This window comes from Alligator sinensis, unplaced genomic scaffold (assembly GCF_000455745.1).
Source record: "Alligator sinensis unplaced genomic scaffold, ASM45574v1 scaffold337_1, whole genome shotgun sequence".
NCBI lineage: Eukaryota > Metazoa > Chordata > Crocodylia > Alligatoridae > Alligator > Alligator sinensis.
Genome location: NW_005841927.1, coordinates 87,940 through 102,003, shown reverse-complemented (window position 1 = coordinate 102,003; position 14,064 = coordinate 87,940). Strand labels below are relative to the sequence as shown.

The 14,064-nt window shown below is 53.5% G+C and overlaps 1 protein-coding gene across 2 annotated transcripts in view; it reads left to right on the top strand.

The window, feature by feature from the left end:
• The first annotated feature begins 6,962 nt into the window (after positions 1-6,962).
• Positions 6,963-14,064, top strand: part of SESN2 (sestrin 2) — a 23,271-nt gene continuing 16,169 nt past the window's right edge. The window contains exon 1 of one of the 2 annotated variants that reach the window (XM_014517781.2): positions 6,963-7,479. In XM_014517781.2, the coding sequence (XP_014373267.1) occupies positions 7,153-7,479 (327 nt within the window). In that variant the 5' untranslated portion in view covers positions 6,963-7,152. The remainder of the gene's footprint in view (positions 7,480-14,064) is intronic. The other variant, XM_014517780.2, reaches the window with a different exon arrangement.

Below are 14,064 nucleotides of genomic sequence, written 5' to 3'. Positions count from 1 at the left end.
AACAAAGATGATTTTATTCAAAGGCACTTTTCAGATGTTGTTAGTTTTGGGCATGGGAGGAACACACTGAAGCATTGGAGACGCTGTGGGTTTGTTGGTTCTTTTTATTTTGCTTTCCAATTTTTTTTTTTTAAAGAGACTTGGGATGCTCGAGAATCGTTGCACTCCGCCAGAGTGCGGCAGCAGGAAAACACACGCCTAATTTTATATTTCATGTCTTTTTAAAAGAAGTCTGAACTGTATCAATAACATTTTTAAAAAGCGGGGACTTTTTCTTTTGAGCGTCCCTCTGGTTACAGAAATAATAATAGAGGGAGAAGGACCCTGTACATAAAATAATGTTTTCTTTTCTCTCTCTCTCTCTCTTTTTTTTTTTTTTTCAATTGTGAAAACTTGATCATGCAATTGAGTAGCTGATGATTTGTAGTAATAACGTTGTTCCTTTGTATGTTTGTAATAATGGAGATTTTAAAGGGATGCTTTGATTTGTACAAAATTCAGACAAATGTAAAAGTGTTTAAAAGCATAATCCTCCTGATTTGTGTGTCTGATATTTTCTCTTTGCCTTTTGTGAGTTGACTCTAAAGGGAAGCAGGCAGCGTCTCTTCTCTGAGCCTGACGACTGATGCTGGTTGCACACCCGTGGTTGACTTCTGCTACCCTGGGATTTGGGGCGTGCGTGCGTGCATGTGTGTGTGCACGTGCAGAGAATGAAACTGCATTTTCTTTAGGTTTGTTTCTACTTTTGCTGCTATCCTTCAGATTCTCATAGCCAAGACCCTGGCCAGAGGCTTTGCTTCCTGCCTTGCATTCAGCTACCCTGAAATCCTCTTGGAAGATCCTATCAAGACCCTTTTGGTTGTTCTGTTTCTTGAGCTGGAAGTGCCTCGAACTAGTGCTCCTGTGAGAGGGGAGAGAGATTATTTTTTTTCAAAGGTACAAAGGATAGCAAGGTGGATAGAGATCATTACGCTTTGTGAACCTTCCTGGCTTAGCAGAGTTTCTTGAATTGCTTTTCCCTACAGACATGCTTATTTTTTATTTAGCAGAAATTCAAGTACCGAAGCACAACCTTTTACACGAGAGCATGTCATGTGTCAGTGTTGCTGGGCTGCACCCTGGGAGCTGGGGTTTGGGTACTGGGGGTTTCTGTTCTTCGCTGTCATCCTAGCTCTGTCTCCTATGAGAAACTGGTATCCACTCCGACACAGGACAAGGGGGTGCACTGGGACAAAGCATCCCTCTTCAAAGCGTGAAAAATGCAAACCATGGCTCCAAGGAAACGTGTCAGCAGCAAAGCAGTTGGCATGTGGATGCTGGATTTTTCCACAAGAAATGCACCGTTTTCTGTATAGAGCAGGCATTGGGATAAAGGTGTTAGTCAAATACCCAGTTTTCTGTTCCAAAACCTCCAAATTTGGACAGAACTTTTTCCACCAGCCTTTATCTTTCAGCATTTTTTCCTGTAGTTCATATGAAAAGAGAGAGTAACATGACCTTGTGAATTATAAAGGAGTGTAAGCTGCTACCCTGCCCAAGCCTGGAGGTGGCTTGTCCCTGAATGCCCCAGGTCAGTCTGATGCCCTTGCTCTAGACACACTTGTCAGCACAACTGCTGACCCCAGCAGAGAGGTCATTAATTATGTACAGGGACCCGTTTCACCAACCTCGCTGTAAGGAATGCATGTACGTTCTTATTTTCTCTACGGCGTCTTTCAAGGCCGACTTGGAGCTGTGTTTATTTCTTTATTCCGTGCATAGAGAAGGCTTGGAGGGGTTGATTTCGACTTGTTTGTCACCTGAGAAGTAATCAAGATGGCCACATCTGGTTTTGCTGGACTCCAGCCCTCCGAAGTAGCTGACTTCTTTAAGCTGGGGTGAGATAAGGTGCTTTATCAACAGGGACTAACTGTTGGGCGGTTCCACGAGGAGGCTGACACAAAGGGAAGAAAACAAGAATACATGAATACTCCTTAGCATTTATATGGGGCTTTATCTCTACCCAGTGCTGCGCAAGCCTCATTTTATCCTGGCTTGCCCCCAGGCTTTCCCTGCTTTACAGCAGGTTGAGAAACAGCTGGGTGCGTGGATTCGCCTAAGGGCACGTACAGGGAGTCAGTGGCAGAGTTGGGAGTCGAAAGCTGGCCCCTTGACTTCTCTGTTGCCCTAATATCTACTGAGCTCCCTCTGGTCTAGAGACTCCAAAACAGACTGAGACTCTCCAAGGGGCTTGTGCTGCTAGTTCTGGTGGAGCAGAAATTCCCACCCATGGACTGCCTAAAAATGAAACTCCACCTGACTAGAAGCCCTTGGCTTTACCTGCTGGTAGATTTGTCCCTTATAGATGCAAATTAGTTACTGGTCCAGGCTTCCTTCTGCAAACCGGCAAGCAGCTAGTGCGAAAACATCTCCAATGATAGTGAAATGCACTGTGCAGCGCACATTATTTTTATGTCTTAACTTCTCGCTATTAGATCTTCCTTCCCAGGTCCCTGCCAAAGGCACGGCACACAGGCTCCGTTCAGATCTATCTTGCCAAAAGTGAAGGTCCCCCGCCTTGCCTCGGCTCCCAACAACTGCTGGAAAGGAGGAGTCATTCCCATTTAATCTGGCTGATATCCTTTTGTTCTTGTCGGTTCTTGGCTTTGCACCTGCTGGATAAACTAGTCTGGTCAGCTCGTCCTCCAAGCCCACGGCTCTCCCATTGTCCCTGCCCGGCTTGCTGGCGTTGGCTGAAGCATTGACTTATCTGGAGCAATCCTTAGCTAAACAAACATATTCATATAGCAAACTTCCTGATAACCAGGTCAACACGCCGCGTTCACCAATTATTGCCAAGTAGCCGCAGGTCCGTCACGCCGAGCACTGCTGGAAACTCAGGTGGGTATCCCGAGCCCTCATCTATATCTCCGTGAAGCCACGGGTAACTTTTGACTTCTAACAAACTGTAGTTCAACATTTCCATCTTTTAAGGCTCTAGCAGCATCATAAGCTGGGCAAGGATGATGCATGAGATTATCCTGTAGCTCAGAGGTGCCTAATGCACTTGGAGCTTTGACACTAGTTAGCACAATTGCAGCTGCTCCTTTAAAGCCAAAAGAGATATCGGGTGCTTTGAAAAATTAGGGCCATTAGGGGAACCGGGTGCCCCTGGCTAGGGAGAAGAGTTTGGTAGCATGATGTGCCTCCTGCTTCTGCATTGTTGATTCAGATTCAGACCTGGGGCAGTAGTGACCCTGCACGGTGCCCGTGTCCTCTCTGGTTGGTGGTCTGTACACAAGTCAGTGTGGGGCTCCTGATGGAGAAGTATCTGTTACAAGACCACTCGCCCCTCCAGCTACTGGCAACACGTGTCCGTTCTCACAAAATATACCATATGGCAAAGGGCAAAAGAGGGAGAACTCCCCTTCCCTTTTCTGGGAGCCACTTCCAGCTCAGGTCTGAGGCCTCATGGAGAGACGCGTTTGCCTTGCTGCTGGCATTACTGCGTCCATCGGGTGAGTAAAAGAGATACCATCCTTCAGGACCCAGCTGGCACTATTTGCCAATGTGATGCTTGTCCAGAGCATGTCAAATCTACTGCAATTCAACAGGAGACAGCTGAGGGGAGAAATAGAGGGTGGCGTGTTCAAAGCTTCTAGGGGATGTGGGTGCAAAAGGGGCATTGAGATTAATGGAAACTGTGCATCTCACCCTCCTAGGCAGCTCCGGACATCACGGCTGCAAGAGAAGCGGGATGATTCTGGAAGCATTTAGACCATCGTCAGCCCAGGGCAAGTCAATTAATGAGGCTGAGCCTCAGTTCCCCATTTGTACCATGGGGAAATAACAGTGCCCTACTTTGCAGTGGTGGGGGAGGATGCAGACTTGAGCTGGAGAGGACATAAATCCATGTGATGATGGATTTTGAAACGTGGCTTCATTCTGCATAGGAAAGAAACTCCCAAACATGAAGTTAAAGTCAAACCAAACCTCCATTTGGGTGGATGTGTTTTGATTTGACTTTGCATTATAATTTATAATCTGACACACAATTATTTAAAAATAATTGCACAACTGAAACTGCAAACATTGATTCCAAAATGAAGGCTCTTGACATTATCAGAACTGCGGTTTGTTCCCAGTTTTCTTCTGAAGCAAAATTCCAGCTCAGCAACTTAATTTCACAGCGCGCTTTGATTCTGCCAGAGCTGCCCGTTCCGGTGGTAGATGGTGCTGCTGAAGTTTTCCTGTGCGGCTCGGTTCAGATACAGGACAGGCTGTGAGTAATTCAGTGGCCACAACCATCTGTGCCGCACAGAAATAAGCTTGGTGGGAATAACGTTGAAGCGGATCAAATGCTTTCCAAACAGGGTGAGCTTGTAACGAGGCGTCGAAGAGGAAGGAAGAAGATTTAGCCAAAAGCAAGGCCTGATTGTGCCTTGTCGATTATTATTTCAGTTTGCATCATGTAAATGATGGACAAATTGGGAACAGAACTTAACCCTCTTCTCGGCTGTCTCGGGTGTAGGATAGGTGACAAGCGTGCTGTATGGGGAGTCGATAGGGTTTTGGAATAAGGGGCATTTCACATTGCAGACAAGCCATCCCAAAAATTACATTCACATTTCAGCTCGGAGCAATCTTGAGCACAGGTATCTGCTGCCGACATGCCGCTCATTCTTCCCTTGATGGCCAAGTCCAGAGAAGCAGCAGGTGATGTTCTGTCTGATTAGGAAAGCATGGGGCTTGGCTCCTGCTGCTTTTGAAGAGCAAGTTCTATAGCCTGAACGGGAAGGTCAAAACACCCTTGGCACCTCTGAAGGTGTTTTGCAACCACTGGGTCACAACCTCTCTGCAAATGGGGGAGGAGGAGTCTCGTCATCAGGCAGGCGAGGGGGTTGCGATTGAGAAATGTTAGTGCAAAGCAAACACAGGTGCCAGGATAACTTGGGGCCGGCTGAAATCTCCCTTGTTTGTGAAGTCAAATGCAGAGGCTGGGGTTGCCTTATAGCAGCTCATCATGCTTGCATTGTTTTCATTACATAGAAAAGGGAAGAAAGGCCATGAAGATGTCTAGCTTTGAAGTGTCACCCACCCAAAAAGGTTGTGAAAGATGGTTTTAGATCATCAAGTCTGTCCGTGAGTTCTGGGGTCCTTTGTGGATGTGTGTGTGTGTGTGTTTTCGTGCCTTTTCGGAGGACCCTACGCTTTTGAGAGAGATGCACGTGTCTATCCTGCAGACTGCAGTGCAGCGTACAATAAAACGAGGTTAGCGCCGGTACTGGAAATAATCTTGGGGCTCAACAGGGACTGACTTCCCCTGCTTCTAGCTGAGTTTCATGCTGCTACTTCTACACTCCTTCCAGGACCCAAGCTGGCTCACTGAAAGCCAGCTTGTGTGTCTCTGCCCTGCACTGCGGCATAGGCATCCCGGCGTTTTAACCAAGGTCTTCTACCTAAAATAAAACGAGCGCGTGCTGTGCACAACGCTACCCTGAATACGTGGAGCTGCTCGGCTGTTAAAATCTCCCAGGTATCAAATCTCACGGATGGATATTTCCATCCTTGCTGGTTTCTTAGGAGCACCAAGTACACAGCTCTGAGAGTCCAAACGGGGGCTTTTAGTTTCACGGTGGAGATGGAGAAGATTGTGGGATCGCCCATATATATATATGTATATAAAGCTAATGTTTTTAAAGCTTTCTCAGTGTGAGAGCAAGCTAACCCGCAGTTGGGGTCTTAATCCCCAAGGCTTTGTCACCAAAGAGAGCTGAGGCAGTGAAAGCTTCATCCCATATTTGTTCCTTTCAGCTGCTTCCTATTGATTTGCAATAAAGGGGATAGGCTTTGGACAAGCGAGCCGGTGGCAAAATGACACCGTGATGAATGTTTCCTCGGCTCGGGTGCCCCGCACTGTGTGGCAGCCATAGCAGCACGTGCCACGATCCTTTCCAGTCGCAGAAGCTGAACAGGATCGGGCCAGGTCAGTATTTGACCGGGGACCTCCTAAACGCTGCAGATGATGTCAGGGACTCGGGAGGAAGAAACTCTTCCCTGTGACTCGGGATTAAACGAGCATTTCCAAGCGCAGCGTGAGCAGTGCAACATGCTGCAAAAGAGATGCACCAAAGATACAAACCCGGCCCATTTAAAATATGATTTCCCTGTGAAAGCACAGGCTGCCAGCGTCTGTACCTCCACCGAGAGGTGGAGCTGTCTTTTCCACTTGGGCGAGGCTGTCGTCTCGCTCGGATATTGCGTTGTTGTCTCCGATAGAGGCTGGCAGAGGAGGGGGCAGGAAGGAAGCGAGTCCTGCCTGGGAGTGCTGGAATCCTTGCTGGCCCCCACCGAGCCCTGTGCCGGCTCTAGGCGAGTATTACACCATGCATGATGCTCACTCCTCTCTCAGGCTCCTTTTGCATGAAGCTGGCATGTCTCTCGCTGCAGGGCTCTTTCTCCTGCCGGCAGGGCCTGTCCTGCCCCCCTTGGCATGTTCTCAGTGCCCTGCCCCAAATGGCAGGCGCCAGACCTGGACCAGCTCGGTCTCCCCAAGGCCCTGCACCCAGGTGACACCCCCTGCCTTCTGCTCCCTGCTTTCCCCCTGTACCGACGGGGCTTTTGGTTACAACATCACGCTAGGAGGTCATAACTAATGAAAAACAGGGATCCTCTGAGATGGGGCATCTATGGGGCTGGGGGGAGGTTACATGTGGACGGTGTGGCCCCCTCCTCGGAAGTCCTGCAGGCCGCGGGGCTGGCAGCACAGAGGACTATGTCTCCCAAAATGTCCAGCTTGGCTCTGGGCTCCGTTTACCTGTGCCGTGGTGCTGGTTGTGCTACCCGACGGCCGGGCAATCTGGTTGCATCAGCTAGGGCTGCTTTCTCGGGGTGATCACGTTGCATCAGCTTGGGATGCTTTCTCAGCCTGCCCAGGCCTGGCCTGACTTGTCCGTCTGTTTGCTTTGCAGAGCACCAAACTGGCTGGCTGAGAGGCAGGAGCTCGCCTTGGGACTGAGCCAGGGGCGGCCGGACCGTGCCCTGAATAGGCCTGCAGCTTTGGAAACTCCCTGTGAAGCAACCGGGAAACCAGCGCCGGCTGACTGGGGGGAAGGCAGCCTCCAAGCCTGGGCCCAGACGAGACCCCTGTGACTTCCCCGTGGCTGTGCTGCAATGATGGACCACGGGGAAGCTGCGGATGGTGGCACCCCTGTGCCCAGTGCTCTGCCAGCAGGAGAGCAGGGAGCTGTGGCTCCCAGGGGCCTGGATCCTGGGAGATGGGTGGGGTTGTACAGTAGAGGCGAGAGGACCAGAGAAGAAACGATGGATGCGCTGGGGCGGGAGCTGCTGAGCGGCATCCCCAGCACTGGCCCGTCCCAGGGGGAGACGGAGGAGTCCCCGGGCCTCCACCGGACATTGCTGCTGCTACTCCGGCTCTCCCAGAGCTGCCCCTTTGGAGAGACCCAAGAGAAGTGCTCCCAGCTGCTGCAGGCTCTCCAGGTAAGGTGGCCAGGCAGCTCTGGGCACCAGCTGAGTTGCAAGCACACGTCAGCAGCATGATTGCAGCTCTTACGAACATCACTGCACACGTACAGCCCCCTGGTTCTGCTCCTGGCATGGCCGCTACCCCGCTGGGTGTCCTTAGGCAAGTCGCTTCCTCAGTTTCCCCTCCTATACACAGCCTGCCGTGTCTGTGCAGGACAGCCTGTCTCTCCCCAGGGGTCTGTGCAGCTCGTGGCCCAGTGGAGCCCAGAGAGCCCGGGTCGGGCACCTGTACGGACGTCAGCAGTCACAACAGCTGTCGTGCTGCAGCGGGATGGTTTTGTGCAGTCCTTTGTACCAGGAAAACCCCTGGTGTCCTGCTGGAACCGGGCATCGCTCCCTGGCTCACAGGGCACAGAGCTCCCGTACCCCAGGGCAGCCCCCATACCCCGAGATCGCAGCTTGCACAGCCCTGGGACCAGCCCCAAAGTGGGTGCAGCTGGTTGCAGGGGAGCTGGGATCCTTTCTCCCCGTCCTCTTTCCATTGCTCATGGTCTTTGCACAGTGGGAAGCAAAAGATGTGGTGTTGCTTTAGGCTTTCTCAGGGAAGACAGCCCCTCCCCGCTCCCCCAGCATAGGCACTGGGCTCAGTGCGGCCCAGCATCAGCACACAGCCAGATGCACAGGGGAGCAGGGAGGCTGGCGTTGGCTGAGGACACGGGACCAACTCCCTGCTCGGCTGAGACCTTGACATGGGCCTGGTGGTGTAGGGCTGTCTCCTGCACAACCACTGACCTCTGCATGACTCCGCTTATCTGCTTGGGAAGATGAAGGGCTGATTCACCCCTGAGGCTCCAGCTGGCCAGTCCTCCGGCCGGTGGCTGCCTAAATGTCTGTGGGAAGTGGTGGAGAAATCTGCTGCCCTGGTATCAGATGCTCTTTGCCCTCCCTGGCTTTGTACTGTATCCCCCCATGGGGACACTCCCTGCAGCTGGGAGAGCCCTGTAGATGGGAGGATAGAGCCCGCCGCCTCTCCCAGAGCACTGGTGAGCTCTGAGCTGGGTGCCGTGTGCTGGGTAAGGGATGGCCTTTGGTCCCTGCATCACCAGGTTGCTCTGCAGAGCAGGTGCAGCGGCTGCTCCAGTGCTAGCTAGCAGCAAGGGGCAGGCAACAGCGGGGAAAAAAGAAACCCTCTGATGGGTCAGTCCCTTCAAGCTGGCTCACAGGCACGATGCTCAGCAGACCATCCAGGTCACAGCTCTCTGTGACCTTGCTCAGAAACCTCCTCCCCCTGTGCGAAAGGATAGCAGCATCCTTGCAGCTGAATCCAGATGAGAGGAAATAGGCAAGTGACTGGAGAAAGGAGCCCTCCAGGGTGCTTCCCGCTGCCCAGGGAGGAGTTACTGTACATTGCATGGTCAGTATGAGTGTTTTGTGCCACATCCGCTGTGCTTGGATGTGACAGCCCTCGGGGCTTGTATCTGTCGATCTACATTGGTAAAAGATGGAGGCAGCTAAATACCAGCATCGCTTATCCCCATCCCAGACAGTACATGCTGTACTGGTTTAACTGGGGAGGTTGTAGTAGTTTTAAGTAATCATCCTATTACACACTTGAAAACTTCAACACCACGGAGGTTGCTTTGAAGCAAGCCCCCGACCTCTCCTGTAATAGAAGCCAGAAAACGTAACCCCATTCCCTCCGTGTGGCTCAGCCACGTGGATTTGGCTAAAGCGCCTTCCAGAAAGGCCTCCAGTCTGGATGTCTTGAGCAGTACAGAATACACCACTTTTATTATAAGAGTGAATTGCTGTTGCTATTTAAACAAAAAAAGATCCGTGCCGTTGTTTGCACTGTAACTTTGGCAGGCAGACTGGATTCCAGAGAGCTCAGACACGAGTTGTGGCAAGCTCTTTCTGGACAGAAGCATGGCTGGTTTTCAAGCTGACGGTGTGGCTTGAATATCTGCGGGGCATTTTGTTGGGAGAAGCAGTGTGATTTCAGGAGGAATCCGCTGCGGGTGGTTTTAAGATGGAGCCGGCTCCGTTTATACAGCAGGAGCTGGACTGGAGAGCCCTCAAACGTCCCTCCTAGCCCTACTGCCCGGGTTGCTCCTGGGGCACCACGCCTCCGTGAAGGAGGCCCCTCTTCCGTTGCTCATCAGTCAAGTGACTTGCCCCAGCGAGTTGGTTGCAGAGTCAGTAGGCTATGCTGTAACCACTAGGCCATGCATCTTTCCTCGCGCTGCTGTTGGCTGGACTGGGAGGTCGCTGCGAGGGGTGGGAGGGCAGGATGGGGGCCAGGGGGTCTGGGCTGCTTGCCATGAGGGATGGTGTGACATGGGGTAGTGTCAGCTTGGAGGAGAGAGAGGCTTTGGGAGCCAGCCCGTCCAAGGGAAAAAGTGCTTTCTTCCCCACCCCTGGCAACAGCCCTGGAGGCCCAGGGGGCTGGGCAGAGATAATCAGAGAGGCCCGCTCTCGTTAGCCAGGCGGAGAAGACGAGCAGCTCGGGGGACAGGCTTCAGCCTGCCCTGCCGCCACTAGCTCCGGGCTTTGTCCGGTCTCCACGTAGGCACGAGACCCCCGCGCTCGGCCCAGGTGCTAATTACCGCAGCCTCCGAGCCCCAGCTGCTGCTCAAGCTGTCGCTCCCGGGCTCCTGACAGACAGCGGAGCTGGTCACACAAGCCTGGCGAGGCGTTTGTCCCCTGACCTGTGACCCTGTGCGGGGGCAGATAAACCCCAGAGAAGCTGCCCCAGCCTCCTGCCTTGGGCGGGGGCGAGGGTGGGGGGAGTTAGAGTGGGAGCTAATGATGGGCCTTCCTCCTGCTTGGAGGCTGGCTCGGGGTGTAGGAGGTGCTGTGTGGGGTGCCTGAAGTGCCTCTGGATTCACACTGGTGAAAGCAGGGCTGGGTCTCCCCTGCCTTGCGCCTCACAGGGACATTTACACCAGTGGAGAAATGAGTCTGCAATGGGATTTGGAAGTATCTGAAGCCCCAGGCTGGGGTGGAGGATACTTGTCGGTAGCAGGGCCACGTTGAGTTCTTGAATGATTCACACGGATCTGGACCTGATCTGGCGAATTTGACCTGGGGCACGCACACAAAAATTCCTTAAAAGAAGAGTCTGCATAGGTTTCTTTTGCCGGGAACAAGTGCGCTGATGGCACTTCACATCTCCTGGCCGGGGCACAGATGACAACAGGGGTGGGAGTTACTGCTTTGCCCAAGAGCCTTGTGTACTGGAGGATGGAGGGGATACTGAGTTAGACTTTGAGGTCCAGTCTCGTTCCCAGGGCCAGGGGCGAGCTCACAGGTCCTGACTGGGACTGGTGCAAAGTCGGGGGCAGGAGCTGGTTCCAGAATCGAATCCAAAGCCCATGGGGAGTTTGGATCCGTGGTTTGTGCTGCTGGTGCATGATAAGACCAGCCACGCTTTCCCCAGCGGCTGGGGGAATTTGTGTCTTTCCCCCGAATCACGTGCAATAAAGAAGCAAGCAGGTGAAAGGTGCTTCTGCAGTTCTGCACCCGAGCAGAGTGGATGCACAAGGGCAGGACGGGGCTCTTCTTGCACAGGAATCGGTCTAGCCACAGCCGTGCACTCACTGTGCTGTGCGCAGGGGTCTATCTGCCCCAGAGTTAATGGGGGGCGGCGGATCAGTCCCTTGGCCTCAAGCCGTGGGCTTTTTCTCTTCTCTTTGTTGCGCTCCGTGCAAGCGCAAGCTGGGCCTCTGCCAACCACATGCAGCCGTCTCCCTCCCTCTGCCCGTCCATTGGCTGCCAGGGAAGCAGGGCTCCGCGAAGGTGCAAAGACGTTTGCACTTAATTGGCAATTCTGGATTAGAGCCGGAGGAGGCTGTTGCCAGGCAAAACCCGAGCCTGTTTGTGCAGCGACTTCTGCTCGCTGGACTTTGCCATGTGGGGCTGGTGCGGCTGGAGCAGATTGTTATCGGCACTGCTGTCTGGGGCTCCCTTTTTTTTATTGAGACGAGTGTTTGTTATTCAAATCCACGGGGCTGGAGATCAGTGGGGGATGCACCGGGGTAGCGGAGAGCAGAATTTGGCGCTGCGCTGTCCCATTGATTTTTTCCAATGAAGCGGTGGCCCAAGTTTGTCTCTGGGGGAAGTGCAGCTGCTGTTTGCGGAGCCCCTTGGAAGCACTTCCAGAAATCCCTGCGCTAACCTAGGGATGAGTTGACCGTCGTCACCCAGGGCTAAAGGATCCTGGTCAGTTGATCTCTAGTAGAAGGGTCCCCGCCTGCAGGGTTGGCACCGCCGTTGGTCCCCGAGTATGATGTTCTGTCCATCCATTGCCCATTGCGGGGTCCGGGAATTTGGGAGCTCTTGCTGAATGGAGCTGGGACACACAATAGCAGGGGATGTGGTTCGGGCTGGAGCGAGGAGGATGCTGTGGGATATCGGCAGAGTGGAGAAGGATCCAATGCTGGAAAAGCAGGAGCAGCTGCCGGTTGGCGTGGAAGGGGAATTGCAGCACCCTGCTGTGTGGGACCCCACGGATGGAGTCTCAGTGCAGGTCGGGGCTGAGGCAGAGCCCTGGGGAAGGGGACAGAGGGGCTGCAGGACAGGACAGAGAGGCGTTGGCAGAGCCGGGCACGTGGTAGTGTTTTGATCGCAGTCATTCTCAAGGTCTGCTGGGAACATCGCAGTCCAGCCAGTTCAAACACACACGGCCCACCTCGAACAGCCGTGGCGTCCTTGCGTGTCTTCTCATCTGGCATCCCCGGTCCTGCGCTCTGTAATTTGAGGAGGAATAAACAAGCTCCGTTTGGGAGACCGTGCAGCAGAGAGACCCATCCAAATTCCAGACAGCCTGCCCTGGAACACCTCCCCACGTGGGTCGCCTGGGAGCAGGGGCCAGTTCAGAAATGCGGTTAATACGGGCTTGGGGAAACACCGAGGCCCTGTCAGCTAAGGAGGCTTCAGAAGATTTGCTGCTAGTCTGAGGCCAGAGACCTCATGCGGGTAAGGGGAGACGCGCTCTGCCCCGCTAGGCTCAGTCTTGCCTCTTGTGTGCATCTGAACAGCGAAGCACCCTTCTCTCTGTCCCCTGGGGAGCAAATCTGAGCCGCCGTGGGATCTGCAGTGCCTTGCACCGACCTGTCTCACTATTGGGAATGAGAGTGGGAGTCAGAGGGTGCTATCCCCACTCTCTGGGGCTGTGGGCAAGTCCCTTAATGCTCTGCATCTTCGTTCCCCATCGGTATAAGGTGGACTAACCCTCACAGGCGTTCAGGAGGATGAATGGGGTAAATGTTCTGCTCTTGTGCTTGGGAAGTTGAAGACAGGCTCAGCTCTGGCCAGAAGGAATGGATGCAAGAGAAAGGCAGCATAGGAAAGCACATTTATGGCTCCATCCTGCCCCAGTTAAAGATGCCTCTGTGGGATTTGTGAGTCCCTGGTCTCTCATGTAGATGAAGGATATGCAAATAATTTTGCAATGGACCTGAGAGGGGAACCAGGGCTCAGCTCTGTGAGGGGTCAGCGGAAATCTGGACCTTAAACCAAAGCGCATGGAAGATGAGGGAAAGCGTCCCGCTGACTTCCACCGGGTCTGGAGCAGGTTGCTGATGTGTTGAAGTCAGTGGAGCAGAAAGGGCATGGATGGAGCTGGGATGGAGAGCGCTAATGCCAAAGGAGAGGCAGCCCATCCGTGTGCACGTTGGGCCCTGCGCCCTCTCCTACATTCTCCATCGCTCCATACCCTGCATTGCCCCTTCTTGCCTGGCAGAAGTGAGGTGTGAAGGCCACTGTCCTGGATTCCCAGCCCTCTAGTCAGGTGCAAACAGCAGCCGGCGCAGCGGCGCGGGGCTCAGGATGTCTGCGTGCAGCTTGCTGCTTCTCTGCAAACTCACAAGGAGGTTTATGATCCAGGATCAGCCTTTCGAATCCGCAGGGAACAAATGTTCTTTAAACAGCGCTAATCTTTGGACCCCTTCGTCCCCGCTCTTTATCCCGCCGTTGTCTTCTCTCCTAAGCAGTTGTTTTGCACATTCCAACAGGAGGAGAAAAAAAAACCCCCATTACAAATGTTGCCGACCCAGCTATTTTCCCCCTCCACCCAAAAGCCAGTCGGACTGTGGGATGGGAACCGGTCTTGTTTGCTGCTCGCACAAAACTGCTGGCCCTGAGCCGCACATCCCCACGCGCGCGGCAGCAGGAGCAGGCCTGTCCTACATGCATGGGTTTTGGCGGGTCTTATCCTATCTGTGTGGTTTTTGGTGGCTCCCACTTTAGAATCACAGACAAGGAGGGCTGAAGGGAGCTCAGGAGTCACATCCAGTCCCCCCCCTGCTCCACGCGGGACCAGCCCCGACTACATCATCCCAGCCAGGGCTTTGTCTCCAAGGATGGAGAGTGCGCCACCTGTTCCAGTGCATCACTGCCCTTCCAGCTAGAAAGTTTTGCCCCGATATCTAGCCTAAACTTCCCTTGCTTCGAGCCTTTTTTTGCTTCTATTTGTTAAGCTTCAAACCCAGGCTCCTTGCTCAGCCTCCCCCGCCCGCCGCCGGGTGCTTGCAGGCGGCACCGGGCTTCACCTCGCGCGGGTCGCTGGTTGACCCCCCCACCCCCCACCCAACCCCGCAG